General features: G+C 43.5%; 1 protein-coding gene across 4 annotated transcripts in view; it reads left to right on the top strand.

The window, feature by feature from the left end:
* The window catches only part of ttll7 (tubulin tyrosine ligase-like family, member 7), an 82,118-nt gene extending 62,303 nt beyond the window's left edge, over window positions 1-19,815 (top strand). The window contains exons 16-23 of one of the 4 annotated variants that reach the window (XM_026193851.1): window positions 427-722; window positions 1,768-1,902; window positions 4,441-4,521; window positions 6,418-6,578; window positions 12,108-12,281; window positions 13,508-13,608; window positions 17,080-17,184; window positions 18,004-18,067. In XM_026193851.1, coding sequence (XP_026049636.1) covers window positions 427-722; window positions 1,768-1,902; window positions 4,441-4,521; window positions 6,418-6,578; window positions 12,108-12,281; window positions 13,508-13,608; window positions 17,080-17,162 — 1,031 coding nt within the window. In that variant the 3' untranslated portion in view covers window positions 17,163-17,184; window positions 18,004-18,067. Of the gene's footprint in view, window positions 1-426; window positions 723-1,767; window positions 1,903-4,440; window positions 4,522-6,417; window positions 6,579-12,107; window positions 12,282-13,507; window positions 13,609-17,079; window positions 17,185-18,003 lie in introns of all 4 variants that reach the window. The other 3 variants (XM_026193853.1, XM_026193854.1, XM_026193852.1) reach the window with 3 other exon arrangements.
* The last annotated feature ends 474 nt before the right edge of the window (window positions 19,816-20,289 follow it).

Raw genomic sequence — 20,289 nt, 5'->3', positions numbered from 1 at the left:
GTTTCAAGGGTGATAGAAAGTGTCACTGTGGGTTTTCTACTTCATTTTCCATCTGTGTACATGTGTTCATCTAATGTGTGTGTGTGTGTGTGTGTGTGTGTGTGTGTGAGACAGACAGAGGCATGCTCTTTAATCCATCCCCAAACCAGACAGGACTAATGTTTAGTTTCTGGTTTTGGCTACACATGCTGCGGTTGTTAATAACACACACAGTGGATCACTGGGCCAGTGTGCCAGAGTGCAGCTGTGGGAGTTTTAATGCCACACTTCATCTCCAAAGCCACCCGGAGACAGATAGAAACCAGAGGAGAGAGCCTGACAGTGACGGCGGCACTGAGACAGGCTGAAGAGAAGAAACCGAAGTGTGACAGCGAGTCAGTGAGCTCCTCCCCCACTACTCTTTCCGTCTCTTCTGTTTCTCTACAGGCCGCATGCACTGGAAACCTCCAATCAAGTCGCTCAAAACGAGCACTGCCCCGTCCGCGTCACCGTCGCTTTCTGGGCCAATCCGGCGCTCCATCTCGTGCCCTCGTTCCATCGCCTCCCTGTCGTCGCCAAATGAAGTGCGGGCGTTGTCCACCAGGCCTTCCCCTACGGTTCCCGTGGCCCCACCCCTCGTCAGGCCGAGCTCCGCCACGCTCCGCTCGCATTCGCTGAGCCGCAGCGGCTCCGCTCACCGGGTGCCTCACAGCAACAGCCTGGGGACCATCCACTCCAATATAGTAAGATACTCAACGCACGCACGCAAAGTAGGGTTAGACTTCAGAATATGTCGCGAGTTGTCAGTCACAAGAAATGTTCTAAAATGCTCCAGCTAGGATTAAAATAAACAATCGAGAATTACTCTACAGCTTTATCACTAAAGATGGAGGTGCGTATTCCATCATATCGTTACCCTTTTCACCCTTTCTGACATATTGTACCCAGACCCGCTTAGTATCGTTTAAACAGTCCGGTCAATACTGTATAGGCCCGCTGGAGCCCACAACAATAACCTTCTATTATGTTGCCATCTGTTGCTTTCCACCTGTCTCCTCCATTCCCCTTCCTTTTTTAAAGTGCCCTGGTAACCTTTGGATGCAGTGGAATCAAATAAAATAGAGCCGAATGAGTTTTGGCATTGAGAGCAGAACAAAGTGGAAAGCCTTCATCCTGAAAGAGGCCATAGCAAGCACCACAACACGTAATGTCCTTCCACGTGAATACGAAATGACATGAGATCCACTAATTTCACCCAGTTTTTCTCCATCTTGCACACTCGAGCTTCAACTGCACAGGAAACTAAATATAGGTTTAGCAGTGAATACGCTGCTGTAGCATAATGAGCTGTATTTCACTGAGCTTATTTTGAACGTTACGGAAACTCAGGCGGGAGCAAAATTTATTGGTGAAACTGGCAGCACATAAATCTCAAGCTAAATTTACTGTGATAAATAGAAATAAATAATAACTGATAATATATTTATAACACATATATAAAATGTGAGCAGTATAAATACATTAGTCATTATGTATAAATGCTAAAAACTTAATATATTCAAGTGCAACTCCGAAGAACTCAAAATGTGATAATAAAACAAAAATAGAATTTTCTCGTCACGTTCAAGAACATAATACCATTAAGTAATGAGTAATTATAACAGAAATAATCTGGTAATGCCCCCGATTTTTTTAGGCCTAATAAACACATCCGATTACACAATATTATAAATTAAAAGCTGTTTTTTTTTTGTCGAGTTTTAATGCTTTGCCTTTACGTGTGTGCAGGGCGATCCGTTGATAAATCTGAGGAGTAAAGAGCAGGAGGCAGAGCTGGTGCGTCAGACCCTGGCAGTGCTCACCGCCATGAGGATTAGGTTTCCGGGCAAAACTGAAGAGGAGGCCGAGGGTGTGCTGGACGAGGTGAGTCAAGGATCGCCATTGTGCAAAATGTGAAAATAATTCACAAAATAATCAAAAGGTTATTTTTGCGTGTAAGAAAAATAAAGTGGAAGACAACACGGAGTAGTGTCGAGCGGGAGTCCAGACTCGCGGTATTCCCAGAGCCCCTCTGTGACCAGGTGCGGTCACTGTGCAGCCTAACTAAAAGTGACCTCCTCACTTCCCTCACAATAGCCTGTCTGCTCTGGCTCGGTTCCCATTGTCTTTCAAACGACCCCAGCAGCAACCTGTCGAACAGTTTACCGCCCCGCGCTATTCCCCACTGCCCCTTTGTATCAATCAGTTCCTCCTCTGCTTCTGGTCAGGCCTGGACATCCCGGTGTGTTCGTGTTTTCACAGGTGTGATTGTGCTACAAATTATTACTCAAATTTACGTAAAGAAATTGGCTCATAAAGCTAAACCTAGGAGTTAGGAACTTAAAATAGTGGTCAATGAAGGATACTTTTGTTTTCTTTAAATATCTGTTAAAACAATCAGCATCTGTGTGCAGGTAGCTAAAGATTGAGATTAATACACACATTTTCCAAATGATAGTAACAATAATAATAGTTTCTCAAACAGAGTTACACAAGCCAGGTAATAAAATGCAAACCATGCAAAGCTCGAGGATAAAACTTACAAATATATCAAGCAAAGTAACCACATTCTTAAAATGCAATAAAGTAACAACGACAGAAGCAAATGTAGTGTTGGTCTGGATCCAAGCAAGGCCTACGTTAAAAAATAAATAAATTGGGCCATCATGTGAGAGGTCAGACAGGCACTTTATTAAATGTCAAAAGTTAAATGCTCATTATGTTGAGGTAAGTCATGTAAAAATGGACAAACAAGTGACAATTCTTGAAAAATTAACAGCATTTTTTTTTGTTGTTAGGGCGAGCCACCAGCACCTTATTAGTGGCCTCACACAAACACCTTAAAGCAAAATGTGTGCGTGTGTGTCTGTGTGGGTAACATCTGGGTGTGTCAGGGTTGTGGGAGACAATTACCGCCACACCTGTACTGTTAACGAACCCTAATGAGAGCGCCGTGGAAACGCAGACGAACAGCTGCACCTGTACTGTTGACTCTTTGCCTCAGGAGAAAACGAGTGTTCACTTGGCATGAAAACAATCTTTGGCGTTTTTTGCTTTCCGTGATTTAAACTTGGGTCTAATTGGGCTAATGATGTGTTTGTATCCGTGTAATTGGCTCCTTTATCTTTCATTCAGAACCGTCTCTTTTGCCGGCGTTGGAACCAATAAAAAGATGAAATTGAGGGTAATTTGTGCCTGTACAAAACACATTGTGACAAATGAGCACGCAGCTTACCAGACAAAAAAAGACCCAAAACGTAAGAAGCGTTAGATGTGCTGCGGTAACCAATTTCTCACCTTGTTTGTTGGGTTCTTACTGAGAGAGAAAGCTAAACAAGTAAACAAGCAACTTTCTAGAATGTGAACAAATTATTTGCTGCATTGGTTTGTCTGTGTACGGTGTGTACATGTGTTACTCGTGTAGGGGGTGGGGGGCAATAGATGTTTATACTGTCACACTGTGGGGACTCGTCTCTCTTTTGGGGATAAAAATGCAAATTGTCCAAGTTTAACTGCAGACTTGGTTTAATGTTAGGGTGACAGGGGCAGGCAAGAGGTAATAGACGGGGTAAATGTAAAGGAAAGTCAACGTAATGTCCTCTGAAATGATGGAAACCCAACTCTGAGCGTGAGTGTGTGTGAGTGTGTGTGTACACATAAAGTTTGCGCTGCAGCTTCCCGATGGCAGCAGTGTTTGCAGGGGATCTAGCACGATACGTGTGAGGTATGTGCACCAGTGGGGAGATGTAGACTGTGTCAACATGACAACAATAACAGTGCCTTTAGTCACACAGTAATGCTGGCAGTGGGAGCTTGTGCATTGCAATATCCAGGACAGCTTTTGAGCATAACAACACATCCAGGGTTTTTGACTCACAGGGTCATAACCTGTAAAAAATCTATTATCATTATAACTCTTTTGTGCTACATGTAAATGATATATTTTATGTGCATTTTTCTTATTTACAGCTTTTCTGAGATACTCTCTCAGTTTTAAAGTACTGTAAAAGTGCAGGTTTAACTGTTCTCTGGCACTGCACTCTTTAACTTGGCAGTGATAAGTTGTTGTATAGTATCTTAATGAGGACAGGGAATCTCTACAGAATAAGTTTGACCAAGACCCGCCTGCCCTGGAGTCAAAAAGGTGCATCTGTTTCCCCCTGGAGGTGTATTCCTGGCCTCGTATGCTTTCTTATTGTGACTGAACTGCACAGCACAGTAACTGCCCTTTAACACACGGTAATAACCCCGAGGTATGATGGACTGCTACTGGGAGACAGCAGTAGCAATGTAGTCTGTTTTGGTTTGTTTTTTGTTGGAACGATGCAGAGGCTGTTATTAATAATTGCACTTCTCTGCAGGTAATCTGTAGCAGGTTTTAAGGTTACCTTTCAGTTGTTAACTCCTACTTTTCTTCCACAGATTCTGGATAACTGGAAATATCATAAACCAAAGGTCGCCTCCTACTGGCTGGTGAAGCTGGACTCAACCAAACAGCGGAAGGTGAGTGTTAGAGCCAGATGTGAAATGGCATGTGAGAGCAAGCAAAGGTTGCGCTGTTTCCTAAACCCAGGCCCAGTTTGTTCGTGTCAGTAAAAAAAGATAAAAATAGGTGCAACTACCAGTAAAAGTAAAGGTTACTAAATCAGTTTGTGCGCTTACGTATTTTGCACCTTGAGAAAGGAACTCCCAGAAATACATATACGAAAAAGTCGCAAATGGGCTTTTTTACACCAAACCTCTTAATCTGTGCAGACGTCCACATTTCAGGAGATCTGAGCGAGGTCACCTGACTCGTCATTCATAGAACAGTTTGGCTCCAGGTCTGTATCAGCTCCCGTTGTTTTGTTTCAAATTGTCACTTTCTGGTGGATTTAGGGCCAACTGAGTATCACTGCTTTTGGGAGCAGACAAGAAGGCAATCCCAGAAAACAACAAGAGACGGTTGCAAAAAAGAGGTTATAAAAAATAAAGTTGTAGCTTTTTTTTCCATCTGCAAAGACAGACGGAAATGTGGACTTTTGAATTCCAGAGAGCAACGTCCCAAAACCTGATCTTTGTCTAGTTATTAGAACTTTTTAAAAATACTCGTCAAAATACTAATCAGTGCCTCACACACTGTTGTCAGAGGCGTCATTCTTGGATATGTTAATCCTGGAACTGTAAAACAAAAAGATCCCCGTTTTTCTTTTGCCACCTGCATAAATTGCCTGCCCTTGCCGGCGCCGGGTCTGCGCTGTCACCTTGTACAGAATGGACGTTGTTAAAACCGGCGAATGTGACAAAGATGTCACCTCTCCTACCTGTTTCTCTGAAAGCTTTTGTACAACTTTTAAAGCACGAAAAATAACCTCGAAATCAAACTTCAGAGAGCGAGAGAAAAAAATAAGACGAGCATGAAGATCATTACCATGTCAGACAGTGAGAGGCAGACACACCAAATAGGATGTAAACAAAACACAAGAGGGGACAAGACATGTAATGGCATCCAGTAGGCGTGTCAGTAATGATGTGATCTCTCAGCCAGTGCTTTCTGCACAACTGCGCTTGGCCGTGTTGTGGGCTGCGGTGGTGCGAGCTGATGCTTTATTTGGAGTGGAGCAGCCTAATGAGCAGCAGGCAGAGGTCAGGAACATAGCGCCCACCGCTCTGCTATCTGATTACCATACCAAAACATATCTGTGTGTGTTTACTCATCTATCAGTTTGGCTGAGTGTGTATGCATGTCTCACTCGCCTCATATTGCTGTTGGGAAATCTGCCTCTTCGCATCCCAAACACACATGCACACACACACCGTCCGATGGGCACTTCAGTAATGAGGAGCGAGGAATCAAAGTCAAAAGAGCCACAGTGCTGCACTCTGAGCGGGGTGAAAAGAGAAAGAAAAGGAAGGAAGAGAAGTCAGCGAGGTGGGGAGGGATGGGAAAACGAAGAAGGGATGACGGAAGGCTGGCGCAGGTGTCCTTAGACCGCCCGGGAACTTCTGACACCTTATCTCCAAGACTGACGTTGGTGCAGCAATTAGTCCTCTGCCGTGCTCTCCACTGTCTGCCCCGGCACTTTGTGTCCTGCCTGTAGAAGAGCCTTAAAAGCACACAAATGAGAAATAGGCTGCATGTCTCTGCATGCAGTCTTGCACGAGTCCACAGGCCTGAATCCGGAGATAAACCCGCTCAAATCATTTTTATCTTTCTTTATGCACATTATGTGTATATATGCGATTGCAAGTTTGCTCTCTGTGTTGGCCTCCGTCATTGCTGATTTTAAGGTGAGATTAAAAAACGAAGGAGAAAAGAAATGACAGGTGTAGCATTACTTTTCCCTCATGTTCCCATTCAAGCCTGAGCCTCTCTGTCCTTTTCATCCCCAACTCCCGCTCACTCTCTCCATCACTCAGGTGCTGGACATTGTACGTACCAATGTGCGCTCAGTGCTGCAGCGGATCTGGAAGGAGCCGGACGTGGAGAGCCTTCACCTCTACCGGCTTTTTAATCGCGTCTTCAACAGGCTGCTGTGGAGCCACGGCCAGGGCATGTGGAACTGCTTCTCCAACACCGGGTAGGTCCAGTCGGAGCCAGGTGATGGACTGGGTTCGGCCACAGTTGTTGCAACTGTGTGCAGTCAACTGGTCTCTGAAATTGCTTCAAAGATGGGAGCAGTTCTGGGACCAGTCGCAGTCAGTCGCTGTCATCAAACCGACTTTGATGCTTTGAGCTGTTTGATTAAACAGAGTCAAGTTGGCATTTCTGTGTAATGTGTTTGCGATAATGCCACAATTAACTGTGATACACCTATTGCAAAACAGACAGACACGGCTTCTTACCTAAATCACTGTTTTTTTCACTTTGCAAACAACAACATGTTAACATTCTTATGCAGCTTCACTTTTCACATAGTAAATCTGCAACAGGATTTAGAGCTACACCAGTTTTTCACACTTATTAAATATTTCTGACTGAATATTCTGATTTCCTGTGGCTCCCCTGCTGCATTCTCGCCGCTCCATTTAAAATATTCTGGAAATGCTCCTGGCTCGAAAGCCTGAGTAAAAAAGCGAAACGACAGAGCCAAAGTTTGGGGATTTTTTGCTCACAGCTTTGAGACATCCAGCTGTGTGAATTACAGACTCCTTCCCTCTCCTTCCAAAGGAATAAACACTCAACGCGGCAACTATCACTCGCATCTTGAGTGCAAAATAAGAAATGCTTTACGGTGTTAAACTTTGTGCAAATTACAGTAAAAGTTCTGCCATAAATGTTTCATTATTTCATGGAGTGGAGTTTCGCTCTTTGACTCCAGCTGGTCACAATAATCTTCTGTGTTTATAAATTAAATGGAAATTAATTGCAAAGCTTGTGGCTGCCTCACACCAGGTGACCTGTGCGTCTAAAGACTGAGTTTGAGGTTTCTGCACACTGAACCTCTGGGCAACCAGTTTGTCAACGCAACTGCTTACAGTGGATCCCAGCCAGCAAAGAAATTCAATGCGATCAGTCTGTAGTGTTTGTCGGAGGCTGCTGTCCTATTTTTACTCTGCTGTGACTGAGGCCTTAGAATGACAAAGGAGTTATTGGTAGGTAAGTTTGGGTGTTTGGGCGAATATATCGACTGTCGTCGACGGGTTTTACAAGGAACATTTATTTATTTAAGTAAGTTTGTTGATAATGTTGGTTGAAGCAGTCAACAGAAATAAATAATACCGCTGTTTTAACGGCACCCTCCTCAGAGTGCGCCCAAACGTAGCAGCGATTCATTTACTCAAACTCATGACAGAAAGAAAGAACAGCAGTAGCCAATGTTCAGAAAAAAGCGTTTTATTTAAATAACAAAACACACAATGGTGGGGAGGGAAACAAAGACAAACTGGCTTCTTTTTTCTGCTGTACCCTGTTTACAGGCCGATCCAGTGTTTATCTGTCTGACACACTCGACCAAACAACAAGTTAAAAATCGTCTCTTCCAGCTGCGATGTAACGCTAAGTCTCAAATAAATAAATAAAGGAATAATCCAAAGAGTAGCTTCATTCCCTCCAAACAAAACTTAAATTCTTTGACAGGAAAACAAGCATGTTTCCTGTTTACTGCAATGTTTGCGGAGGTGGTTAACAATATTACCGGCGGTGTTGAACATGCGTCCTGGAGGTGTGCTTGTGGCTGGTATACAAGGATATTTCCGTGACTTCACTGGGAGATGCATTGTCCAGACCAGTGGATCGTCTTCTCCGCCTACGACCTCCTCGCTGAGCTAACAGTCCGTTTCTATCTGCGCCTTCGCCTCCAGTCTGTAATTGGGCAATTCGTTCGTCCATGTTTGGACTTCTTCTGTGTTCTAAACGTGCAAATCAGTCCGTGCATGATTGCATTGCTCCGTCCATCAAAAAGTCTGTGCATGTGCAAATGTATCGCCTGTCGTCGGTTATTGGACTGACGATTGTCAATTGGAAAATTTTTACATTTCACCCAAACTTATTGGAAGCGAGCTAGCTCATCCACCCTGGTGCCATTTTATATTTCAAGGTAGAAAACCTCCTAGAAAGAGACTGGATGGACAGAAACAACTTGAAGATAAGTTGCAGAAGCAAAAAAGAAAAGAAGTAATTAATTGATGAAGAAATCTCTGCACAGAATCACTAAAATCACACATCGGATCTTTTATTGAAATAAAATTCAGGTTGAAAATCTATATTTACTGACATCCATCCACTGCGTAATTTCTCTCTAAATGGACACTAAAAAGATCAACCTCTTGAAGGCTGCATACACACCAAATATCAAAGTCAAACGTCGGTTGTGTGCATGGATCCAACAAGCAGGTTTTATTGCAGACGCACACAGAGCGGTGCTGCAACGGAGATAAACAGACAATTGTTGCTGATATTATTTCCACTGATGCTAAAATGGCTCTTTCAGCTGAGCGTGCTCCGGGGTCATGCGAAAAAAAATGATCAGTAAAAACGAATCTACGCACCTCTGAATGAAACCAGCCTCGTACCTATAATGTAACATCAACTTAGACGGTAAGCAATTACTTAAATCAGGACTTAAAAAAGAGACTTTGAAAAATTGCCCGTGTTATCAAAAAGAAGTCGCCTGAATGAATGGAAATGTTCGGGGAGTCTAATTCTTCAGAAACAACACAAACAAGTGATTACGCTGCAGGCCAATTACACTTACTTTATTCATTGCATAATGTCACTCTTCCATCTCCATAACTAGAGGTTCTTGCACTACACAATTTCCTTCATGTCCTTAAGCCCATTTTTCATCAATATATCAGTTTCACTGACAGCAGGGACAATTTGCCATTTTCTTTCAGTATGACTGCGGAAGAAATGGCAGCTGAATGACAGAGAATGAGTGACAGACCAACCAGACCTAACTGCACTCTCCTGAAAGCTTTTGGGCATGAAAGAAACATGTTAGTCTTTGTAGACAGGGTGCAGATTCAGGTCACAAATCTGGGCTGTTAATCAAGGCTTTTTCACTGGTGAGAGCAAGAAGAAAGCGAGGGGAGGGACAGAAGCAGGGGAAGGTGAGTGAAGGCCTCTGAGTTCCTTCACTTTAGGTTGTTATCTGATACTCTGAAGTTTTATTGTGCCTTTATTTATTTATTTCTACGCTTCTTGAAGCGACAGAAGATGAATCCTCACAAGATGAATCACTGCGGTCACAGCTCACTTGATCATGTCAGGAAGACGCACCGTCCAGTTTCCACTTGCTTAAACATGCAAAAAGTAGACACGCATACCTACAGTGGGAAAATACATTTTTATTCCACGAGACATGTCAGACACTTTACTTGCAGTGCAATTATTTTGTTTCCTGTATAAGCCTGACTTGTTACCCCCTTATTCTAGTGTGCCTACATTTAAGTATTCGTAACTATAATTATGCTGTAATTTCAAATAAAATACATTGAAATTCCATTAATAACAGAGGAATTATGCCCTTAGCCGTGGGTTATATTATCAAGTGTTACTGAATTTTCATCTGTTTGAATCTCAGTGATCTCGACCTGCTGAACATTTTCCAAGTGCAATCATTTAGGAAGGAAGTCACCTACTACTTTTATTCCATAGGTGCATCTACTAGGAGGCTGAGGGGTAACGCTGGTGGCTGCCAGTATCTTTGTCTCTTCTGGGATAAAGGTGTGACTTCCTCACATCTCCTTCCTTCCATATTCCTTACAGTTCACTTGTTCAGCAGCGACTTTTCTCTTGATGCAGTGGGCTCAGAGGATGTAACCTAAGTCGCTGCTCTAAGTTCTCCATTTGTCCCTTCTCAATTAAGGGAGACTGGGGAGGAGAGTGAGAAGGTGATGGAGATTAAGGGGTTGATACGCAGTGAGAGAAGAAAGACAGCAGCTGGACAACTCCAAACTTTTATTTGCAGGAATTTGACCGATGGCTGTCTACGTTTCGGGTCTTGAAGAGCCCTGAAGATGATGCAAATCAGTCCACCGACCATTCACACAAAATCTTCCCCGCAGCGTGGTGCAGAGGTGTGGAGGGCTGAGTGTGTTTGTTTGTGCGTTAAAATGTTGCCACAGTCAATAACTCTGCTCCCTCCTTCAGTTTAAAATCGAATTTTGACTTCCACTACTGATTGCAGCTTTCCTTTCAAACTACTGTATACGGGGATCCACTGAAACTCTTCCTGGTGTACTAAATAATATGTAGTAATGATTCTGGACACACAGCCTCTATTCATTCACTCGACTGACCACTTCTGCTCTCGCTTTTTCTCATCCGTCTGTCCCAGTCTGAACGTGGCGTTTACAGACAGTAACCGATAATTCCTGCTGTATTTCTGAAAGTAAGCAAACATTTTATTTTTTTTATTTTTACTGTGTGATCGCACAGTCAGTCTCAGGCCGGCTAAAACGCTCCGAGTGCTCGACCAATCAAACATTTTTTATCGCTTCAAGCTCCAACCCCAGAGGACCTGAACTTTCAGAAAATACTACCTTCCCAGGGCTTTTAGGGGGCTAAACTAATTACCCCAGAACTTAATTTAGACCTGGTTCCCTGTGGTTGAAACATGTTGAATTCCTTCAAAAAGTGCTGCTCCCTGGTGAAAGCTCCCGTTTTATGGAAGTGTGGCTGGAGAAAAAGTGGAGGAGCGACCGAGTGAGAAAGAGACGGTAAAAAGAGAGCAGAGAGATTGGGCAGAAGGGCTATTGGCTCATGTGGCTCATGAGGATTAGCCAACCCTAGCCTCAGCCACCCCCATCATGCTGCACCCCGTCCAGCTTTTGTCTGATCACAGCCTGCCCAGGATCATCCAGCTAGCTTGCTAGCCTATCGTCTGGCCCCTCCCTACAGCGGGCCACGGCCCCAACACGGATGAACCCAACAGGGGGCCCTGATATCACATGGAGACAGTGAAGCGGCGCACCTCGGATAGCACACGCCAAATCCAAGGGGAAGCGCTCCCCCCGCAACCTCCTCTCGGTCTGTCGTTTGATATTTTATCTGAGGGACTTAACAACAATCAAACAGCCTCGCAGCTATTGTTGCTGATGAATTCAACAGGCTTTGAAAACGACTTTGAGGAAGAGAATGGAAACGCACACTGTTTTGAACCCTTTCAGAGGAGCCACCCCCACCTCCCAAGAAGTGAAACGGGGTAGACATCAAAAGTACCCCCCGGGGTTGTGTTCCTCAGTTGTTGAGGCTCTCTCACAGTCAGGGGTATGTCCGGGGTTGTAAAGGGGGTTAACTGTACCAGGATTTGTTTTATCCCCCTCAGTGTGTCTGTCTTCCTGTATGTCTGCGCTGTGTACGCACGCATGGAGAGGGAAAGGCTGCGTGTTTGTATGTGGTTATCATGCGTACACTAGACACTGTACATTAAAATGATACTTTTTAGATGCCATTGACATCCAGCTGGTAATTTTGTGCCTGGAGGGAGACCGAATCGGCTCGACAAAGACTTATAGGGAACTAATTTAACAACAACGCTGTCATTACATTGTGCAAGCAACATTGACTTCATAATGATGAGTTAAAGCGAAAAAGAAGAATTTAAATATATATATGTGTGTGTGTGTGTGTGTGTGTTAAACTACTTCTCTCTGCTCTGCAGTTCATCTTGGGAGACCATCTTCAGCAAGAGCAGTGAGGTGGTGTCACCCCAGGAGCTGCAGTGCTGTCGCAGGCTGGTCCAGCTGTGCCGAGACTGCCTGTTGGTCGTCTACAAGTTTGTCTCAGAGTCTCGCGGTTCTTTGACCGGACTCAGCCCGGAGTGGGATGACACCAGGTGAGATGGACATCCGAGCATTTCAGCTGTATTTTTGAAAGATTCTTCTAGCTTCCCGCTGCCACAGAGAGCTAATTATCCATCCTCCATACTGTATAAGATCTGAGGGTGTTCAAATGTCATAGGTATCCTCGTGCACAATGTTGAGATTAACTCCTGCAAAGAAAATTGAATTGAACTGTTTAAAAAAATGGTAATGGCTTGGTCCAGGAGGCATCTTTAGAAATGGGTCTCAAATTCATTATTATTACAGTTAATTACCAGCAACAGTTTAGCCATAATGGTATCGCAACAAATTAAAGGAATTAGACATTATTTGCTCTGCACATCTCTCCACTGGGCTTCTGAACAAAGACACTTATTTCAGTGTCTTCCTCCAATATTTAGGTGTAGCTGGAAACTTGTTAAAGCACCTATTAATAAACTTACAACTCTGACAAAAGCCCACTGAAACAAAACTGATTAAAGTCACTGATACAGACAGAAAAAGACTCTGATTTAAAATTTCCAGCCCTATCATCATTATACCTCTGTCAGAAAACATTTGCTCTCTCGCCTCCGCAGAGCCTTAAAGACATCATCTTCATTAGGAGACCCTGATAAAAACAAACAAGCAAAAAAAAATCAGCCTCATTCTGTTTTTTAAGGTTGATCCCCGCAGGAGACAGCAGCTTGGGTTTGTAATGAGTGAACTTTTAAATCACATATGCTTTGGGCTGGCAGACAGGGAGGGAGCTGGGTCGGCAGTGGGAGAGAGGGAGTGTGCTGTTAACAGGAAATAATGGCCCACAGATTAGCGCTCAGGTTAGCCCGGGGCCCCTCGAGGCCTGCTTAATTCAATTAGACCCCAGATGAGCCTGTGCAGCAAATGACCTTACGAGAGAGAGCTCCTTATTTCCTGGGGCCTCACTTTACATGATTCATAACTCTTGCGCATATTTTAACAGGCTATCACTTTGCACCTACTGTATAAAAACCTCAGCTGTTAAAAAAGTATTAAGGGTTTGTGTATGGTTGAAGAGCCGGTTTAGGTTTTGACTATCCTGCTCATGTTTTTTCTTAACTCAGTTTGTTCAGATGTGATAACGCGATGAAATAACTAACAACTAGAATTCATAGCTCCATCAAGCCCAGTGTGTCCATATACTCGCTGTAGGTATCCTTTAAGCACGCGTTGGTGTGTCTCTCCCTATTTCTTGTGTCTATATATGTCTGTGTAAAAAAAGCTTCCCATTTGCTGCTGGACCAACCTCTACCCATGGCTCCACTCCTGCTGCTGTCGCTGCCGCTTCCTCCTCCTCCTCCGTCTCTTCGCCCCTCGATGCAGGTCTCTGCTTGGTTTAGTTCTGCTAAACCCCCGCCCCCCTCCCTTTCCCCACCATCTTCCAGCACTGTCCCTACTCACTGCTTTCTGCTGCCTCCACCACCCTCACAGCTGTAACACAGGCTTGATCCCACTTGCCCAGAGATGGTTGTTTTGGCTGCACAACCAACAGTCTAGCATGGTCTCCTCTTCTGTCCCTCACTAGCATTTAATAAATAAGCCACGCTGAGATTAATTGATACGGCAAAAGAACAGGATGTGTTTTAAATGCTCAAATAGAGCAAAACGGTGACAAAGTGTGTTCAGAGGGAAAGAGGCGTATTCAGACTGTTTGGAGCTCTGCTGGTCAACCCCGCAACCATTCGGCCAGCTTGCAGCGCATCATCCTTTTTTAACCACATGCTTTACAACTGCGCCTTTCACTCAGTGCTTTTTATCAAGAGCATCTCACCCCGAGTGCATTTTCAGTACGAGTGGCCTCGGCGGGAGCCGAGCGTCTCACCTGCACCGCATCAGTGCCATGATCAACCCTAAGCACCCCTCTCTTCTTGTCACAAGAAGGCAGAAATTGGCTCGGCTTCACATGGCGTGGCTTGCAGTTTCACGGCACAAGTGGCTCGCATCTCTCCATCAGGCATGCAGGGGACAGTTGCAACCCACCACCACTTCAGATAGCTGAGAAGCAATTAGGATTATTTTGTCATTGATGCATAAGCTTTTTATGAGAGGGTAAATTGTGTGTGTATGAGAGCGCATGGGTGTGCATGCACATGTCATGTGACTGTTACACAACGATCATCAGTCCCTCTTCAGTAACTCGCACTCCACTAACCTCCAACTACTTTTCCTTTGCTCTGTTCCCATCCAGCTGCACAGGACATTTGGAGGATATGTCACTGTTTGATTGAGTTTATCTGTTTTTAAAGCAACATCTTCCACAAAAAGTGGAATTCACGCTAAACTTTGGAAGGTGCTTGCTTTTGTTTTCTTGGTGATGCGACATCAGCTGGACTAAACACACTGCATCTTTGCATGACAGACAGAATGAATATTTGCATCACACAAGTAATGACCATTATACCTAAACATTAGAATGTGGTTAATGGTTGCTTTAATTGAGACTTTTAAATAAATACATTGTTACTAATTACTTTACAATAATAAACTGAAGCTTTCAGAACTTTTCAGGCCTGAATTAGAAAAATGAAATACACTCATCCACCTGCTGTTGTCAAAGACTGCAACACTGCAGTATAATAAGACCATATTCATTATTGACACTCATATTTCTTATTCCTCAAAGGCTTTTAAGGACATGTTTTTCATAGAATGATCCATTTGTATTGGGCTTTCCTTTTTAAATCTTATAGATAGCTATGATGGCCTCAAACAGTTTGCTATGCAACATTTAAATGAGTTTTGTACTGTAAATTCAACCCACTGTCTCATGTGCGTGCACACACATACACCAGCCTTTGTCACACATCAGCGTTGATCGGGTCCACGGGGTCTCCATTGTTGACCACACCTGCCTGCTCGAGTTCAAGCATCCTCCCCGTGAGAAGTGCCCCGATCAGGTGTGTCAACAGCCTGGCGGGGTTATAGGCAAGTCCTTCGTCCTGTGTGGGCAGATGAGAAGAAGTAGCCAAATAGCCCCACTAATGACTTTCTTGTTAAGCTTGGAATTGCTGTCAATACCCAAAGACAATTTTCCCATGATGACAAAAGTTTCAGATCCTATTAACTTTCATTTGTCTGAAAACTGTGGCAGTAATTAGGGTTAATTGGGGTGTGGAGCTGAATGAGGGCTGCAGATAACCTTCAAGCCTCTTTTGTACCTCTTATTTCTGATTGCATCAGCTATCGCAGCAGTCTCCTTCTCCTTCCTCAGTCATGGTGTTTTGTTTTGTCGGGGCCTCTGTCATTTCACTGCGGCAGTCGAATTTTGATGGAGGACTTAGGATCGGCCTGTCAGGAGGAACTGCACTAGATTGTAGCATTGCATGTATGGATTGGTGCATAGAGTGTGTGCCTGTCAACTGATGAATTGAAGTAAAGCACAAGTGCATGAATGAGCCGCAACCCACTGGCTTTCAAGCATGCACATTGTTGCCAAGACCTTCTTAACAATCAAACAGAGGACAAACCTGGAAGAAGCTGAACGAGGGTCCAATTAAATGCAGCCTGCAGAGATGACAGCCATTTGGACATGAGAAGATCCCCCCCTCATCTCACCCCATCTCACCCCTTGCCAGTATCACCACAGTGATTCTTTTTATGAGCTGAATATTCTCAAAGTGACTAGCCGAGGATCTCAGAGAACACACACTTGGCCCCTAATGAATGTTCAGTATTCAATTTTCTTATCTTTTTTTCCTCCCTCGTGTCTTTTCTTGGAGTTTACAGCAAAAACTTTGGAAACGAACTGAAGCGTGACACTGCAAAGCTACAGAATTCCCGGTGGATGTAGGGTGAATCTTTACATGTTTTAAGGTGTCGAGCACAGAGAGGAGAAACATAAGTAAAGCAGGAGTTAATCCAAAGGGTGGCACCCAACACCGTGCTATAAAATCGTTAGAAGGCTCTTTTAAGAGCGCACTTTGAGCTACCTGCTGGGAACGTATGTGAAAGGCCGAGAGCAGAGCGTATCCTGCAAACCTCTCTGGGGTTTAAGTGGAGAACTTTGAGATGAAGTGTGGGACTGAGCCATTGTTCAGCCGAGTCCAGTCACAGATGAAGATGATGTGCTGGAGGGATACCTGCGGCCCACTTGAAGCCGTTTCAAGGACACTCTCATTGGAGTAAATCAAGTTAATTTGAATCCCTCCTAACTCTCCTGGGTCTGGGGCTGTGTTGAAACAGATGCCCTTAGCGACATGCTTTTTTTTTTCCTCCCCTTTTCCGGTCGACTTCAGAAGAAGCTGCTCAGCTAATTTGTCCAAGAGCTATTTCACAAGAAACGAGGGCTGTCAGAGAAAAAGTGTGCTATCGCTGCTCTGGCTTAAAAGGAGATATTATTTCTTCGCTCTGTAATCCTCAGCGCCAGTGGCTCCCTTTTGATTAGATTGTCACATCTTAAGAGCTTCCATGGGGACCGTTCCCTTTGACCATTGTACTCATTTAACTAAACGAATATTAGATGTATTTTTATTATTAGCTTAGGATTTTTGCCACGGATATAGCAATAAGATCGCATAATGTCTCATATCACAATATGAATGTGTGCTGGGAAAGCCCATAAATGTAAATCTTGTTCTAAGCGATCAGTCTAGAAGAATCCAAGCATCCCGTCTCATGTCTTCTGAACGCTACCCTAACATTTGCATAACCTTCAGTTAACCTTGTCCAGGATCCCGATCATCTCATCTGACATTTCTCTGACAACCATACCTGACTCATTTCCCTTAACTAAGGAAGATGGAAGCGGGGTTCAGCCCTCGCCTTGACTCAACCTGACACTGGTCTCATTCTCAGGTACTGGAACGCTGTTAGCAGGAGCTGCCTCACTGCTCTGTCTCGGTGGAAGGTGTCATAGAAAAGTCTTAGAAAGGTACTGACGCCTGTGCCTCGGAATGATAGGTGAGGATTTTATGTTCATGATACCAAATAATGTAAGGATCAAAGCTGAAAACCCCCAAAAAACAGTTGTACTGAGAGAAAAGACAGTCGGTATGAGGTCCATGATTTATTACTGTACGAGCAGATGCATAATTACTGCACATAACCTAATTAAACAGGACCGCAGCTAAGAGCTCTGTGTGTATGATACTTTAGATTTGGTACATTACACAAAACTGGAGCTGAAAAGATTAAAAGATTAGAACATAAATCATTATTTTGATAAACGCAAGAATCGCCAAGCAAAGAGAAGAAAGCCAAATGTTTATTATTTTCATCTTTTTCAATGTGAAGATTTTTTTATTTGTTTGTTTTGGTTAAATGTGATTTAAAAAAGACTATTTGGGGCTTTTTGGACCATTGAACAAACAAAACCAAACATCTGAAGATGCCATCTTGGTCTGTGGTGATATGTACAACTGGCGCTTTTTACTTTCTTCTGGAATTTTCTAAAAAAATAACGTAGCTGTTTTAACAAGTGCTGCAGTTCATACGGATCTCACAAGTCTCCAGTTTTTCTTTTTTTCTACTCTTTTCACTTTTCTTTCCTTTTCTTTCTTTTTTTAATCTTCAAACTTCCAAGCAAATATTAAAGTTGAATTGTGCAAATGGAGATGGTCATAAGTGGTAGAACCATTAATGAAAAGTTGGCTATATGCTGTCTCAGTGCCTACTCAGGCGCCCCGACCTCTAAATTGCGACCTTTGCATGACTAATCCTCTCATTATGTTCATCCTCTCTCCTAATCCCTCCGTCCCTCGCTCTTGTCCGTCTGTCCAGGTATCTGCTGCCAGTGACCTCCCAGTTCATCATGAAGTGGCCTTCGTCCAGCTTTGGCAGCATCTCCTCAGCCGTGCCACGCTCCCGTAACCTTTTTGCCGCCAGGATGGGCCACTTCTGAGGTCACCGTGGCAACCCTGGCCTTTTGACCTCCCCTCTCCTCCCCAACCTCGCCTCCCTTGACTTTTTTAGCCAAACCCAGATCTTAGGTGTCCTGGTATAGATCTGAATTTGGTGCTGCTCTGGACCCCAGGTTGGGGCCTGGTTTTGGCCCAGTTTCCTTGTGGAAGATCAACAAAGCAAGGCTGGATGATTTGGGGATCGCTAAAGGGAGCTGCTCACTCTGCTCAGCAGACCACCATTACCCTCGGTCCCCTCCCTCTAGCCCCTCGAATGCCAGGCGATGGGCTTGCCCCGCGTTTCTCATTGTAACTGCTGTATTATACTCACTGTACAGTTACAAGTCATGGTACTGTAAAAGAAAAGAATAACAAACACTAAAACAATGCAAGGATTATTTATTTATGTACTTATTTATTTTCTAAGGTTTTTCCATGACTGCAGTGAATGCTGATGCATAATGCACATGGACTAACAAAGCTATCCATCATTTAAATTAAAAAAAAGTGGATGTACAAAACTTATTTTTGCCGACTATAATCAGTTATTTTGTTTCCATTTTCTGAAATGTTGAAATGTTATTTATTTCGTAACTTATAAGAGAGGCTTTATGTTAACAACGGTCACTTTATGTTCTCGCTTTTGGAGGTTTTTTGCAGTCCAGATGTGGTGCCCGGAGGACCCGAAAACGGGTCGCCTTTTGAACGCTAACGCTTCATGTTTTCCCTGTGTGATATTATTAAGTGCAGCACTATTGAGCAACACAACGGTTAGAATGTCAGTGTAGTAAAGCCGAGCCTATTTGCCTCTTTAGAGAATGAGACGACTTTAATGCCACAGCATCAAGAGCCAAACCTCTCAGAGAGCGCACACCAGTTCCTAATATGCACTTTGCAGTTTGTAACAGAGAGAGAAAAGTGGCTTGCATGACTAGATTTTAGTCCCTTTAGACTCTGATGTAGTGGTTAGACAAAGGAGCTGCGTTTGGAATATACTTGAAGTTCTGCGTTGACATTAATTATTCTCATCTTCTTTGTGTTTGGCTGCACTGAAAAGAAGACACTTCACTTTTATGTTTGTCGTCTCGAGTTTGGATGCGTTAGGGATGACGAGGATCTGTTGCACGATTTAGAGATTGTTCGACACGCTGAATTACTTGGCTGATCTGTTCAAATGTGTTGTACTGTAACAGCAGAGATTTGGCTGGGATGAGCAGCTACAGCCCCCCCCCCCAACACCCACCACCGCACTGTAGTTAAGTGCTCGGGATTTCACAGATGTGCCAATAATACGCACGTCTGCATCATGTGTTGGTTGACTTTTATTTAAGGTTAATGTGTCATGAACTACTGTAAGCCTTCGGTTAAATGATTAAATGTTAATAGGGAGAAACATTGTGTCCATGTTTCGTAGTTTACTATGTGTACTAGCCCATGAGTTGATAACTAGAATTTCAAAGATGGTAGTCTGTACGCTACGGTGCGTTTTGTAACAGTTTTGACTAACAAGTGTAGCAGCAATGCTGCGCTAAATCTGCTCAAACTGAACTCTCCCCTCGTCCCCAGCATCCGTTCACAATGCCAAACATTTTTATTTTGCCTGATTGATTTGTCTTATTTAAGAGCCGGACTTTTTCATTGGAGGTATGAGATTTTTAATTTTACATAGCAATAAAATATTTAAACAAACTGATTTCACCTTTTTTCTCATTCATTAATATTATTATTACTTTTTTACACTATTTTAAAAAGTGGCAGTGTAGTTACAGATTGTGCTCTGCTTTCCTTTTCAATCAAATGTAGCCTTGGTGCTGAATTGGAAAATTACAGAGAACGCAGATTAAATGGAAGATTGTGAAAAGGAGACGAAAAGTAAGCCGAGTATGACTTACATTTTAAAAAAGAAAATGTGAAGAGGAGTTTCGCTTTTACGACCCCGTCCGCAAACCCTTGAAAGCCACATGAAAATGGGAAATAGGTGCAAAGTCAATATTTGTTATGACCACCAATTCAATTCAGTTTGTTTTATAGCACCAAATCAGAACAGCTTTGTAATGTGACAATTCTACAATAATAAAGAGAAAACCCCAAAATCAGATGACTCGCTACGAGCCAGCACTCGGCAACAGTGTGAAGGAAAAACTCCCGTTTGACAGGAAGAAACCTC

Source organism: Astatotilapia calliptera, chromosome 15 (assembly GCF_900246225.1).
Source record: "Astatotilapia calliptera chromosome 15, fAstCal1.2, whole genome shotgun sequence".
Lineage (NCBI taxonomy): Eukaryota > Metazoa > Chordata > Actinopteri > Cichliformes > Cichlidae > Astatotilapia > Astatotilapia calliptera.
This window is presented reverse-complemented; position numbering and strand designations above follow the sequence as displayed.